Source organism: Mytilus edulis, chromosome 3 (assembly GCF_963676685.1).
Source record: "Mytilus edulis chromosome 3, xbMytEdul2.2, whole genome shotgun sequence".
NCBI lineage: Eukaryota > Metazoa > Mollusca > Bivalvia > Mytilida > Mytilidae > Mytilus > Mytilus edulis.
Window position 1 is genome coordinate 37,936,251 of NC_092346.1, and position 14,245 is coordinate 37,950,495.

The following is a 14,245-nucleotide window of genomic DNA, read 5'->3' on the forward strand; positions in this document are numbered from 1 at the left end:
TAGGAAAAAAAAAAAAAAAATAAAAAAAATACGGTTTTAAGAAATACAGGTAAATCTTGAAGTGTAGTAAGAAGTGAAAGTTAGAAGATATTCCAAATAATCAAAGCTGGTATATAGACAAGCATTATAAACAGTATCACCAGGTCGAATTAACAAGAAAACACGATTTGAGAGTACTTGCAGTTACTGACAGCTAATTAAAAGCCAAAACAATTAATAATAAAAAAAATCATGCATCAGAGACTCAAATCAACTAAAACACATCCCAGGGATTTAGTATTTTAACGTCATGAACAGTCAGAGAAGAAATGAATTTTGCAATGCCAAAAATAAATGTTTCGACAGGTAGTAGGACAGTGAGGAGCGACTTCTATAGAGATAAAAGTTAACGTGTCTGTGTCTCTATACATCCCGCCTCAAAAGAAGATACAATTTAGTTATGTTTTAATTTGCTAATGAAAAAAAATCGATATTAGTGCCAATGTAAACTATATTCAGAGATCTAATTACAATATTGGCACGATAACCCTTACTTATAAGTTTGTTTAAAGGTTCGATGAGTTTACACGGATCACATATATAGTGATTTCCTCGTTTTAAGTACAATATTGCCATAAAATTTAGGATGTGAAATACCATTTTTAATAAGTTTTCTACAGGTATAGCCAAATTAACTTATCAAATATTTGTATCTATGAAAGAATTTAGTAAAAGTTTTAAGTAATTTATATCCACTTCATTTGAACCGGCTTTTGTGGATATCACATGACCTGATTTTTTATATACTAAACATAACTAATTGACTTACATAATTCGCAACATCATCAACTGGAAAAAAACTTAAAAAACGATATTACCAAATACATGGGCTTAAATTCACAAAAACTAGTTGAACAAATCTGTTTCAGAGGAAACTAAATAATTGCTTATAAAAGAAACCTTTCAATGAAGAAATTCAATTGTTGACTACAAACCTTAAAATAATTAATATGTGAGATACACACAAATACAAAACTTCTAATAACTAATGAAGCCAAACTCTGTGATATTCTTTCCTTAAACAAGACCGAAACACCATACCAAATGTTAGAGCTCATGGGTGAGCTCGGAAACTTTTATTGACACACAGGGGGCAATCATTGATATTTTTCTTATTTTCTGATATCAAAAAATTATTTCTTGATATCAAGTAATCGTCAGTATTTTTTGATATCAGAAAATCTATTTCTTGATATCATAAAATGGATTTCTGGATATAAAAAAATTGAATTCCTGATATCAAGAAATATTTTTTGATATCAAAAAAATATTTTCTGATATCAGAAATTCAATTTTTTGATATCAGAAATTCAATTTTTTTGATATCAAGAACTATTTTTTATATAAAAAAATTAGGAATGAGTAAAACGGCGCTTCATACAATTAACCCATACAAGATCATACAAGACATACATTGACTATCGACTATCGCCATGTAGATAAAACATGTTTTAAACTACATGTTATCAATGGGAACGTGATTATATTTCGTTTACCTGTGAATTACACTAACACAACACCGATTTTATGCCAATGTGAACACGGCCTAATACTACATCTTTTAAATGTATCTCTTAAAATATTAAAATATCAAGGTAACAATTGCGTATTATATCAAGCGACTGACCTCCTGATGTATGTAGATAGCGTCATTTATGGAATATTAAAGGTGAGTTAGCAAAATTTAACCTTGATTAGCAAAGATGAAGCTAAATGAATCTAATAAAATATCAATCGAAACGGTTAGTGTGTTTTTGTTAAGTTTTACATATTTTTAATTTCGAATTCCACTTATTCTAGGGAATTTCATTTCATGATGAACTTCCGTGTTTCAAATGCCACATTTTTAGCTCACATGGCCAATTTGTCGTCCGTCGTCGTTAATATTTACAAAAATCTTCTCCTCTGAAACTACTAGGCCAAAGTTAATCAAACTTGGCCCCGATTATCATTGAGGTATCTAGTTTTAAAAATGTGTCAGATGACCGGGTCAACTAACCAATATGGCCGCCACGGCTTAAACTAGAACATAAAAGTATAATGCAGGTTTTGGCTTGTAACCAAAGCACAAAGAGCAAACCGGACAGGGTAAAATTAGTTAATTAGGTTGAGATCTATCTGCCCTGAAAATTTCATATGAATTAGACAACCCGTTCTTAGGTTGCTGCCCTGAATTGGTAATTCAAAGAAAATTTTTCCGTTTTTGGTTATTATCTTGAATAGTATTATATACAGAGATAAACTGTAAACAGCAATAATGTTCAGCAAGGTAAAATCTACAAATAAGTCAACGACCAAAATTGTCAGTTGATCCCTTCAGGAGTTATTGCCCTTTATAGTCAATTTTCAACAATTTTTCGTATTTTTGTGATTTTTTACAAAAACCATTTCCTCTGAAACTACATAGACAAATTTAACCAAACTTGGCCACATCATCGTTAGAATATGTAGTTTAAAAATGGGCCCGATAACCAAGCCCGCGAACCAAGATGGACAACATGGCTAAAAATAGAACATAGGGGTAAATGCAGTTTTGGCTTATATGACTCTTATATCTCTGAAACCAAAGCATTTATGGGAGTAATTGTTCATCAGGTCAAGATCTATCTGCCCTAAAATTTCAGACCAATTAGGCAACCCGTTGTAGGGTTGCTACCCCTGAATTGGTAATTTTAAGAAAGGAAAATCCGTTTTGGGTATTATCTTCAATAATATTATAGATAGAGATAAACTGTAAAAATCAATAATGTTTAGCAAATTAAGATCTACAAATAATTCAAGATGACCAAAATGGTAAATTATTGTCCTGTATAGTCATTTTTTCTTTTTTCATTTTCATAAATTTTGTAAATTTTTATAAAATATTTTCCTCTGAAACTACTGGGGCACGCTCATTATATATGGAGACAATTGTAAGCAGCCAGAATGTTCAGTAAATTAAGATCTACAAACACATAATCATCACCAAAACACAATTTTGTCATGAATCCACCCGTGTCCTTTGTTTGATGCGACACCGGCTCTTTAGAGCCTCTAGGTTTCATATTTAGGCGTATTTTGTCAAATTAAGCTAAGAAATATTGATGATGAATTATTCACTTGCAAGTAAATAATACGACCTAATTGAATCCGTATTCATGTGAACCCAATTTAACCACTTACCTAGAGATGGATAATGCATGAAGTGTGCGTGTTCTGTTATTTCAAGGAGGTTATATGAGACTCCTTGGTTATTTAAAGGTAAAGAATGTCAAACTTGAAAGTGAAATAAAGGTAAATCATTTAATTGACCGAATTGATCCACAAAAAAAATCATTCGTCTACAGGTAAAAACGATGATTATGAAAAAGAAGATGTGGTATGATTGCCAATGAGACAACCGTCCACAAGAGACCAAAATGACACAGAAATTAACAACTATAGGTCACCGTACGGCCTTCAACAATGAGCAAAACCGATACCGCATAGTCAGCCATAAAAGGTCCTGACATACATTTTTAATCTATATAATATGAAATTAAACAGATCTAGAAAATTTAAATTGCACTTTATCGTTCTCTTTATATCTATATTTATGTTGATATCGCTTAGATGACCATCGGAGGGTTCGGGGGTTAAGAAAATAGATAATTAGATGGTGTCAAGACACACGAAATGACGCTACATATTATCGAGCCCATCTTGCTAAATTGTTTATTTCAGACTTTTGGAAAATGACGCTTCAGCGGCATTGTTCCGATACCATTGACCAGAACAACAGGATGTCGATTATTACAGGCTCCGCCTACCTCACTCGGTTTCATATTTACTATTTTACAAACTAACTGGTATCTGCTTGTATTCCGCTACACTCGAACAAAGTGTTGTAATCGGAAGGGAACCAGTTTACATACTTTATTTTATTTACAACAAAAATGTCCATATTAAAAAGTTCTTTCTATTTATTATCAAATTAAGACTGATTAATGTAAAAACTAAACCTTTCATTACAAATTTCTCGTTTCTTTTTAATGCATTTGAAATAAACTGGTATCTGCTAGATTGAAACGATCCAACATAGTAAAAAAAGACAGCCGTAAACCAGCTTAGAATTTGTAAACTACAAAACGTAATCGGTTATTGTTCATTCCGTTATATACAATAAAGACTGTTTTACAAGAGGATGGAACTGTTTTACTTTCAAAGTCGTATTATAGTGATATCTGTCATGTACGGATTTCGACTCTCACCGGTTAATTTCTTCTTTTACACGTGCTTTTTAAACTTCCTGTTTAAACATCAAGTTTCAAAATTGTTTTCTAAGTGAATTAAACTTATTTTAACAATCATGTAGCGTTCTAGAATCATTTTAAAGCAGTTTCTACTTCTGTTTGATGATGGAAAACAGGTTTTATCAAGAAAATACCACAAACGATCGCAGAGGATTTGAAACGTACAAGTGAAATCGGCATCTGGTTAAATCGACATCTAATCAAATCGGCACCTATTTGAAGTCAATTCGGCATCCAATAATGTTTGTTATAATATTTTCTATTCAATTGATTAATAACTTTTACCAATTACATAGTTAATATGCTGTTGTGTATAAAGGTAAACAACGAAGTCCTTACCCAAGCTGTTGTTTTAACAGGGAGACAATTAGAAAAATAAAATGGAAAACTATGAGTCCCTTTCAATGAATCAAACTTTCATGCCAAATAATTAGCAAATTTAAAGGTTTTTTTTTTCTTCAGGAAAGTTTATACAGCATTAAACCAACAATCCTGTAAAATACTTAACTGGTTAAAAAATGCATTAAGAATATCCAATACTTCATATATATGATAAAAAATACACATTTAGTTGAGAAAAATCAATATATACAAAATGTACATGAACCCCAAAAAAATGTGAAAGTGAATATTTTTGGACAATCCCTTCCTTAGGTATTTAACTCTTTTTGCTTAAATACTGAACACATATACGAATATCAATTATACGCTTACGAGACATGTTGCATTGTTAAACTAATTACAGTATGTGAAAATCAAGACTTGAATAAAAAATATCCCAATATTGGAGACAGTGGCGTCATTTTTCCTCAGAGCTTTCAACTCTTTGATTATAATTTGGATAAAAGAGGGACGAAAGTAAAGGGACAGTCAAACTCATAAATCTAAAACAAACTGACAACGCCATGGCTAAAATTGAAAAAGACAAACAAACAACAGCACACATGACAGAACATAGAAAACTAAACAATAAACAACACGAACCCAACCCAAAAACTAGGGGTGATCTCAGGTGCTCCGGAAGGGAAAGCAGATCCTGCTCCACATGTGGCACCCGTCGTGTTGCTTATGTGATAACAAATCCGGTAAATAGTCTTATTCGGTAGGTCACATTCATGGAAGGGAAGGGGATTGTAGTTACGACGTAAGGAACATATCCGATATCATTTGTGAAACGGTTATTCCATAACGGTCAACCAACTCGTGATGGCGTCCGTAAAATTTACGAAGGGATGATTTCAACTTCACCATTTAGAACTCTTGGTTTTATAGCTTCCTTGTGAGCAGCAACCCTCTTTCAAGAAAATCATGATAGGAAATGTAAGCACGAGAATATCGTATCAATTGGGAGATATATACCCCGTATGCAGGTGCTGCTGGAATGTTGCTACTTAGAAATGGAAAGTTCACAATTGGAAAGCTGAAATCATCTTTTTTTATCGTAAAGTTTTGTTTTCAACCGACCCTCATTGTCAATTTCTAGATGTAAGTCAAGCTATGAGGCCGACTTAACTGTATCTGCAGTATCCTTTATCTCTAGCTCGATGGGATAGATGCGTTCCACATAGTCACCAAATTTTGAATTATTTAGTGAAAGAACATCATCTATATAGCGGAAAGTAGAGTTAAAAGATATTGCTAACTTCTTATCTTTCTTTCTAAGAAGTTCCTGCATGAAGTCAGCCTCATAATAATAAAGAAACAAGTCGGCAAGTAGAGGGGCACAGTTTGTTCCCATTGGAATTTCGACAGTCTGTTGAAAGATACGTCCTCCGAACGTAACAAATATATTGTCAATCAAGAAATCAAGCATCTTGATAATATCAGTTTCCGATAATTTTTTGTTTGAATCAGAGTGATCCTTTGCAAAGTAGGATTTTTCCCTCCCTTAGACAAGATACTTGTATCTACGTTGGCCATTCTTTTTTTATGAAGCAAAGCAATACCAATTCTTTCAATTTGTCTTTTAGTTTGGAATGTGGAATACTTGTGTAAAGAGTAGAAAATTCAAATGTTTTAATACTGTTACAAGATGAAAGAGAGTTAGATTGTATGTACTCTAAAAATATAAAACAACACGTTTAATAATTTATTGCGTCCGAAGCGCTTTTCTGGATTGACCTTCATCAGGAACGCTCAAAGCCAAACATTTGAAATCCGAAGATGTATAAGTACCGAAAATCGTTGAAGAGCTATATGTTAAAAATACCTAAAATAAATAGCCAAATTCATCTAAAGCCAACTTTGCCTGAGGGAGTTGAAGCCTTAGTTTCATAATAATTTATAAATTTATAAACGGACAATTTTAGTAAAGTTTGTTTAATCATGTCAGTACCGAAGCACTGACTACTGAGCTGATGATACCCTCGGGGACTGATAGTCCACCAGCAGAGGTATCGACCCAGTGATGTAAAAATATAAAACAACACGTTTAATAATTTATTGCGTCCGAAGCGCTTTTCTGGATTGACCTTCATCAGGAACGCTCAAAGCCAAACATTTGAAATCCGAAGATGTATAAGTACCGAAAATCGTTGAAGAGCTATATGTTAAAAATACCTAAAATAAATAGCCAAATTCATCTAAAGCCAACTTTGCCTGAGGGAGTTGAAGCCTTAGTTTCATAATAATTTATAAATTTATAAACGGACAATTTTAGTAAAGTTTGTTTAATCATGTCAGTACCGAAGCACTGACTACTGAGCTGATGATACCCTCGGGGACTGATAGTCCACCAGCAGAGGTATCGACCCAGTGATGTAAAAATATAAAACAACACGTTTAATAATTTATTGCGTCCGAAGCGCTTTTCTGGATTGACCTTCATCAGGAACGCTCAAAGCCAAACATTTGAAATCCGAAGAAAAGATCTTTGGAATTTTGAAGTATCCACATCTGATTCACGCCCCCTCTAGAATAGGCAGTTTCACAATAACTTTGAAGCCCGTCTTTGATTGCTGATAAAATAGATGTTAATAATTTAGAAAAAGGTTTCGTGGAGCACTTGGCAGACATGGCAATATACCGTTGTTTGTAAGGACACTTATGTAGTTTAGGTATCCAATACAGTGATGGAAGATCCAGTTGTTCATCTTTGGTTGAAATTCCAAAGGAACACAGAACAGACCAATGATTATCCAGGATTTCCTCTTTGGTAAGTGTCGTGAGGGTATATGTTGATAAATGTTTTACATGGTAATAAATCAAATATGACATTTGCGTCAAAGCGGTGAACATGAATTTGGCAGCTAGTGCTATTCTAAAACAACAAGGTAACGATCTTTCGACTACATATATTCAAACAAGATTCAACATTTAACGACGAGAGGGAGAAAACAGAAGGGATACTTTCATGTTTCATAATCGACCCACTAACATGTTTAACCCAGCCACATTATTTAGGTATGTGCCTGTCCCAAGTCAGGAGCCTGTAATTCATTGGTTGTCGTTTGTTTATGTGTTGCATATTTGTTTTTCGTTCATTTTTTTTTTTTTTATAAATAAGGCCGTTAGTTTTCTCGTTTGAATTGTTTTACATTGTCTTATCGGGGCCTTTTATAGCTGACTATGCGGAATGGTCTTCGCTCATTGTTGAAGGCCGTACGGTGATCTATAGTTGTTAATGTCTGTGTCATTTTGGTCTCTTGTGGACAGTTGTCTCATTGGCAATCATACCATATCTTCTTTTTTATATTAATTTCTTGATTTATTGAAATTATATCATTCAGTTTTAGTAATCGTTACAATTATTTTTGTTTAAAACTTCACAGGTATTCCAGCATGTCGGATTTGATTCTTTGTGGCCCTTGTGGTAATGAAGACAATAATAGAAATGCAGTTAAATGGTGTACAGTATGTGAAGAGGGATTGTGTACAAATTGTGAGAAGGTCCACCAATCTATAAAAACAACAAAGAATCACAGTGTCATACCAACTGAAGACTATCGGCAGATAAAAAATATTTCTGTTAGTCTTAAATGTAAAGACCATGACAAGCGACTCGAACTGTACTGTAAAACACATGATGTTGCAGTTTGTTTAGATTGCGTTCCATCTCAACATAGGACATGCATTGACGTCATTCCTTTAGATAAAGCCGCTGAGAATGCAAAACATTCAACTGCACTTGCTGATTTAGAAGACACTTTAAGCAGATCATTAAAAAATCTTCAACAAATCATTAGCGACCGTGATTCAGCTTTGGAGAAATTGGATGATCAAAGACAAACGATCAAAAATGAAATCAATGATACACGAGAAAGAATAATAAAAAAGATAGAGGACTTAGAGCAAAAATTGCTTCTGGAATTAGACAGGCAACATGGTCATTGTAAATCCGAAGTTAGTAATCTTCAAAAGCGTTTGAAAAGTTCAGAACGAGATTTATGTTGTCTAAGAGAGCAAACTTCGCAACTGAAATCATTCGCATCCGACATCCAACTTTTCCTGGGTACGCGCCAGATAAAAGGAACAGTCTTTAAAGAAGTAGAATCCGTCAAAGAAGGAATAAAGTCTGTCGAGAACTCTGAAATTAACCTACAGTTCCATCCTTATGTCATGGCGTTACTGAATGAAGTAGAACCGCTTGGGGAAATATCCGTTAAGAATACTAAGAATAGTTTACCGTTCAAAGAAGCAAATGTAGATCAAGCTCAGGTACAACGTCAAGATCCCGAAATGAAAGGCATCGAAAGCGTACGTATCCAGTTGAAGAAGAGATTTGCAGTGAAGCAAAAAGGTTTTTTGACTTTTGAGCTGACTGGATGTGCCATGTTAACAAATGGTAATTTGTTGATGGCTAATTATCACGGAAATACTATACTAATGGAGTATAGCGAGGACGGCAATCGTGTCCGTGACATACCATGCTCTAGACCACCCTTTGATTTGACAATCATAGAAACTAATTATATTGCTGTTTCATATGGAAGTAGAAAGTACATCGAGATTTTGAATTTGGAAAACAATACTGTCGAAAGGAAAGTAAAATTTGAGAACGACTGCTATGGAATATCGTACCAGGACAGTAAACTTGTAGTTATTACAGGCGGCATTGTAATAATAGATATTGAAGGCAAAGTTCTGAAAACATTCTATTTTGATTGTGGAATATACTTAGAAACCACGAAAGATAGAATTTATTTTACCACCAAAAAAGGTCATACTGTAAATTGCATCTCAATGGCAGGTGAGGAAATATGGGTACATAAGGATGAATCATTAGTCAAACCACATGGTATCGCTGTTGATGATCATCAAAATGTATTCGTTGTTGATCCAAAGTCGAAATCGCTTACAGTAATACAACCTGACGGAAAGTTCAGTAAAACCTTAATAACAAAAGCTATTGAACTGAACCTGGCATCTTCATTACACTTCAACAAAGACAAACAAGTACTAATACTATGTACCGAGCTTGGGTATGCTGTCTTATACGATTTTTATTAATTTGGCAAAACTCACTTCATTCTGTTGAACATTTTTTCGTTCAGATTTCTTCACTTCTCAAGTTATAGAGAAACACCGCTGATAAGTTGTTTCAGACATTCTTTACTTTATAAATTCCATAAGTAGAATAGTCCTTTTTGTTCCTAATAACGAATTAATCAATACCGAGATTTTCTTTCAATAAGCAGAGTATTTCGACATCATTACAATGACTATACAAACAAGTATAAAGTTGGAGTGCACTGAAAACCCAAAATTCCGAAAAAGTTGTGCCAAATACGGCTTATGTTATCTATGCCTAGGATGAGAAATTAATATTTCGAATTATTCATAGTTTTGAAAGAAGGTTGACAAGTTTTCTTTTTATACGACCGCATCGTATATTGGTATCACGTCGAAGTCGTCCTTAGACATTTGGTTTTCGCACAATAACTTAACTATAAGTAAATAGAAATCTGTATGAAATTTAAACGCAAGGTTAATGACCACAAACGAAAGGTTGGGATTGATTTGGGGAGTTTTTGTTTCAACAGTTTATGAATAAGGGGCAAAAAAGGACCCAGATAGGCATTTTTCTTGGTTTTCACTTAATAAATTTAGTATAAGTAGATAGAAATCTATGAAATTGAAACAAACGGGTTATGACAACAAAATGAAGGTAAGGATTGATTTTGGGAGTTTTTGTCACAACAGTTTATGAATAAGGGGTCAATAGGGTCCAAAATTAAACCTTTCTGATTCCATCAAATTATTAATTTCATAAAAAATTGAATAAATGGGATATTTTGATATGCCGAATCTAACCGTGTATTAAGATTCTTAATTTTCGGTCCTGATTTTAAGTTAGTTCACATTAAGGTCCAAAGGGTCCAGAATTAAACTTAGTTTGATTTTAACAAAACAAATAATTCTTGGGGTTCTTTGATATGCTGAATTTGAACATCTACTTAGATTTTTGATTATTGGCCCAGTTTTCAAATTGGTCCAAACCGAGGTCCAAAATTAAACTCTGTTTGATTTTAACAAAAGTTGAATATACATGTATTGAGTTTTTGATATCCTGCATCTAACCATGTATTTAGATTTTTGATATTGGACCATAAAAAGTAAATGTCCAATTAAAAAAAAAATAGTACTTAGACCACATTCATTCTGTGTCAGAAACCTATGCTGTGTCAACTATTTGATCACAATCCAAATTCAGAGCTGTATCAAGCTTGAATGTTGTGTCCATACTTGCCCCAACTGTTCAGAGTTCGATCTCTACTCTACAGTCGTATCAAGCTGCGCCCTGCGGAGCATTTATTGTTTGATGTAAAACAAGATTCATCAAACAAAAATAAAACTTGTTTTGTGTGATTGACTTGTTTTACATCACTTGGCAATTTTGGTAGTCATCGTTACGCTCGTGCATGTACACATATATTGGACTTCATTAACAGGAGTGTGCTTCTTACACAAAAAGCTGTAAGGAAGCATGATTAAGATTGGAACTGAATAAATTTAACGGTTACTATTCCGAATTGGTTTGCCGATACGATTTGTGGGTGTCTCAACTCACTGACTACATGTTTTCACGCTTTTCGATCTTTAGATACCAATAAGGAAACTGATCCGTAAATAGTGTGTCCTATTCCCGATTGTGACACTTTTGACGGCGTGTGAATTCTTTCACGAGGTGGGTGGTGCATATTTAGGAGGAGAAGCTTTTTGTTTGTTTCTAGCTTCTTTTTTTTTAATTTTTTATCGTTTAACGATTTTAACATTGATAAACTACTATCGCCTTAATCTATTTCATTTTTATTTTCCTTTTGTTTGTACTAAAATAATTGCGGTCTTCAGTGTTTGTATATATAAATATATATATAATTATAATTTGTTGAGGATTGTGTTAACTTGTTATAACTTGTTTCAAATCTTGTTTTTTTTATCTAAACAATTATGCTTCGTACTTTATTTGGCCTTTTAAACATTTTTTTGATTCGAGCGTCACTGAAGAGTCTTTTGCGCGCGTCTGGCGTAAATGTAAAAAAATTAATCCTGGTATCTATGATGAGTTTATTTGGATGTTTTTTTTTTAACTTTTTTATTTTTGATTATTAATGAGTCTTTTGTAGAGGAATTGCGCGTCGGGCAAAAAATATTAAAGTCTGGTATCTATGATGAGTCTATATATGTAAACTTAAAAAAAAAAAAAAAAAAATGTTTTGATGCCAAAGTGTGGTCAGTGTTTTCCAAAAAGGAAATACTTTGGATTCATTTATTTTCGTTGGTACCAATTTTCTTGAAATAATGAACAAATTGTATATTCGTGGATATACGATTTCGTGGAACACAAAGGTCTGCATACAAGCCTTTTGTAAATTTGTACTTCATTGAACATTTGAAATCGTGGTTCACCTGTTCCAACTAAATCCGAGACGTACCAATTGACAGTTTCGTTAATTTCGTCGAAATAAGCTTTAAAAGTAAGTCAATAATTCAACTCATCTGAATCAGCTTTCATGCAACATTTAATTTTGCCTTAGTATAGGCTGCACATGTGGTCAACCGGCTCTTTCTTAATTTATCTAATGTTGGTTAAATATCACAGATTATATCAAAATACAAAATATAGTTAGTACACATTGTTTTCAAGCTTTAAGTTTATTGTAAAAAAATGCACAACATTTCCATTGACTGGTGATTTGATTGTAAGTAATACATTGTATATTCATTTAAACAAGATAGTATAATGATCAGGGATGGGGTAATTGAAAATGTAATGGTAATTAAGTGTAATGCATTACAATTTCCCATTTAATTGAATGTAATGTGTAATTGAGCATTTTTTAATTACATGTAATGGTAATTTAATTAATTACAATGAAAAAAACATGTAATGCTCAATTACTTTTGAATTACATTTCAATTACATGAACTTTTATAGTGTTAATGATAAGGATTTATGTTTAATAATATAAATTGTAAAATTTTCGAAAATTGATATCACATACTTTTTTAATATATAAAGTCTGTAATTTATTCTGAAGTTTTTATTTGACCTACAGATTTTTTTCTGAATAGCCTTATAATTTAAAAAAAATATGTGAGAATCATATATTAGTGTTGTTCAGTTTTTAAGAAAGATCTTACTTTAACTAAATGGATTGATAAGTTATTAATCACCTTGTTAAACAAATACAAACAGAATTGTGTGAAAAATCTTTCTTAAACAGTTCATTTAGAATTTAAAGTCACTGTACACAATCATTTTGTTAAATTAGTGTACACAAAAGGATTATAGAAATAAAAATTAACAGCTGTAAAAACAAACAGCAATTAATCTAATTAAAATATCCAGGGACAATGCCACTATTACATGTATTGTATCTAATTAGCAAAATATTGCTAATATTTTGACATTATATACTTTGTTTGAACTAACAAATATTTTCAATATTGTAACAAGCATACTTTTTAATATTCTTAAAGTAAAAATACTTATTTTTAATTTTTTTATTTATATTATGTTTAATTTAAATAACTTCAATACTGAGATGTCAAAATACCCCTTAATGTATTGACAAGTTAATAGGAACAAATTCCCTCTCCTATCAACACATCTTCTGATTATGGAAGTATTATATTTCCATTATCTTATCAAGCAATATCAGCCAAATTAGCTCCTGTCGAAAGACTATTTAGAGTTGCTGTCAAAGTGTTCAGACCAGAGAGATGCGGACTAAATGACAAAACATTAAAATTACTATAGATTATCAAATGCAAAGCTTAAACTATGCTTACATGAATGTTTTACACATGCATTATATATACATGTATAATATTGTAAAACAATATTATGATGAAATGTAATGTGTAATTTAATTAATTACTTTAGAAAGTAATTGTAATTTAATTAATTACATTTCAAAAACTGTGTAATGTGTAATTAGTGTAATTGATCATTTTTGCAATGTAATGTGTAATTTAATTAATTACATTCCAATGTAATTGACCCCAAGTCTGATAATGATGGACATTGAGGGCCATCATGGTGATCACACATATTGCTACCATTTGCCAGAGTATGATACAGGTCGTACTGTACTGTACGGCATAGTTATTTATTTCCATCTGAATAGGGCCAAAATATCTACTTTCCAAGTCAAGCCCCTTGTAAGAACCAAATGGTGTCCACCTAAATATGGTTATATTATGAAGAAGACAGATTTTTAAAGTAGCAAGCGTGTTTTCATATATCACACACTTTCACAGGACTAGTTACAATCAGGTTATCTTTAACACTAGAGCAATTTTCAAAACATCTCATATTTAAAGAGTTTTGTAATTTAATCTTTGGTAAAATATTAATCAAGCAATACTATTTCAATTTATCATCATCAACTTTATATCAAGGACGACACTTAAGAATCTTAGGAAATACTTTTATAAACTCAGTCAAATTCGGTGTATTGTTTACTTTTTAAATTTCAGATGTTGTCAAA

General features: G+C 32.3%; 1 protein-coding gene across 1 annotated transcript; it reads left to right on the plus strand.

The window, feature by feature from the left end:
• The first annotated feature begins 1,582 nt into the window (after positions 1-1,582).
• On the plus strand, positions 1,583-11,117 carry LOC139516427 (tripartite motif-containing protein 2-like). Its single transcript, XM_071306531.1, has 2 exons — positions 1,583-1,708; positions 8,081-11,117. The coding sequence occupies exon 2, from the start codon at positions 8,091-8,093 to the stop codon at positions 9,756-9,758; it is 1,668 nt and encodes a 555-aa protein (XP_071162632.1). The 5' UTR covers positions 1,583-1,708; positions 8,081-8,090; the 3' UTR covers positions 9,759-11,117.
• Positions 11,118-14,245: the final 3,128 nt, after the last annotated feature.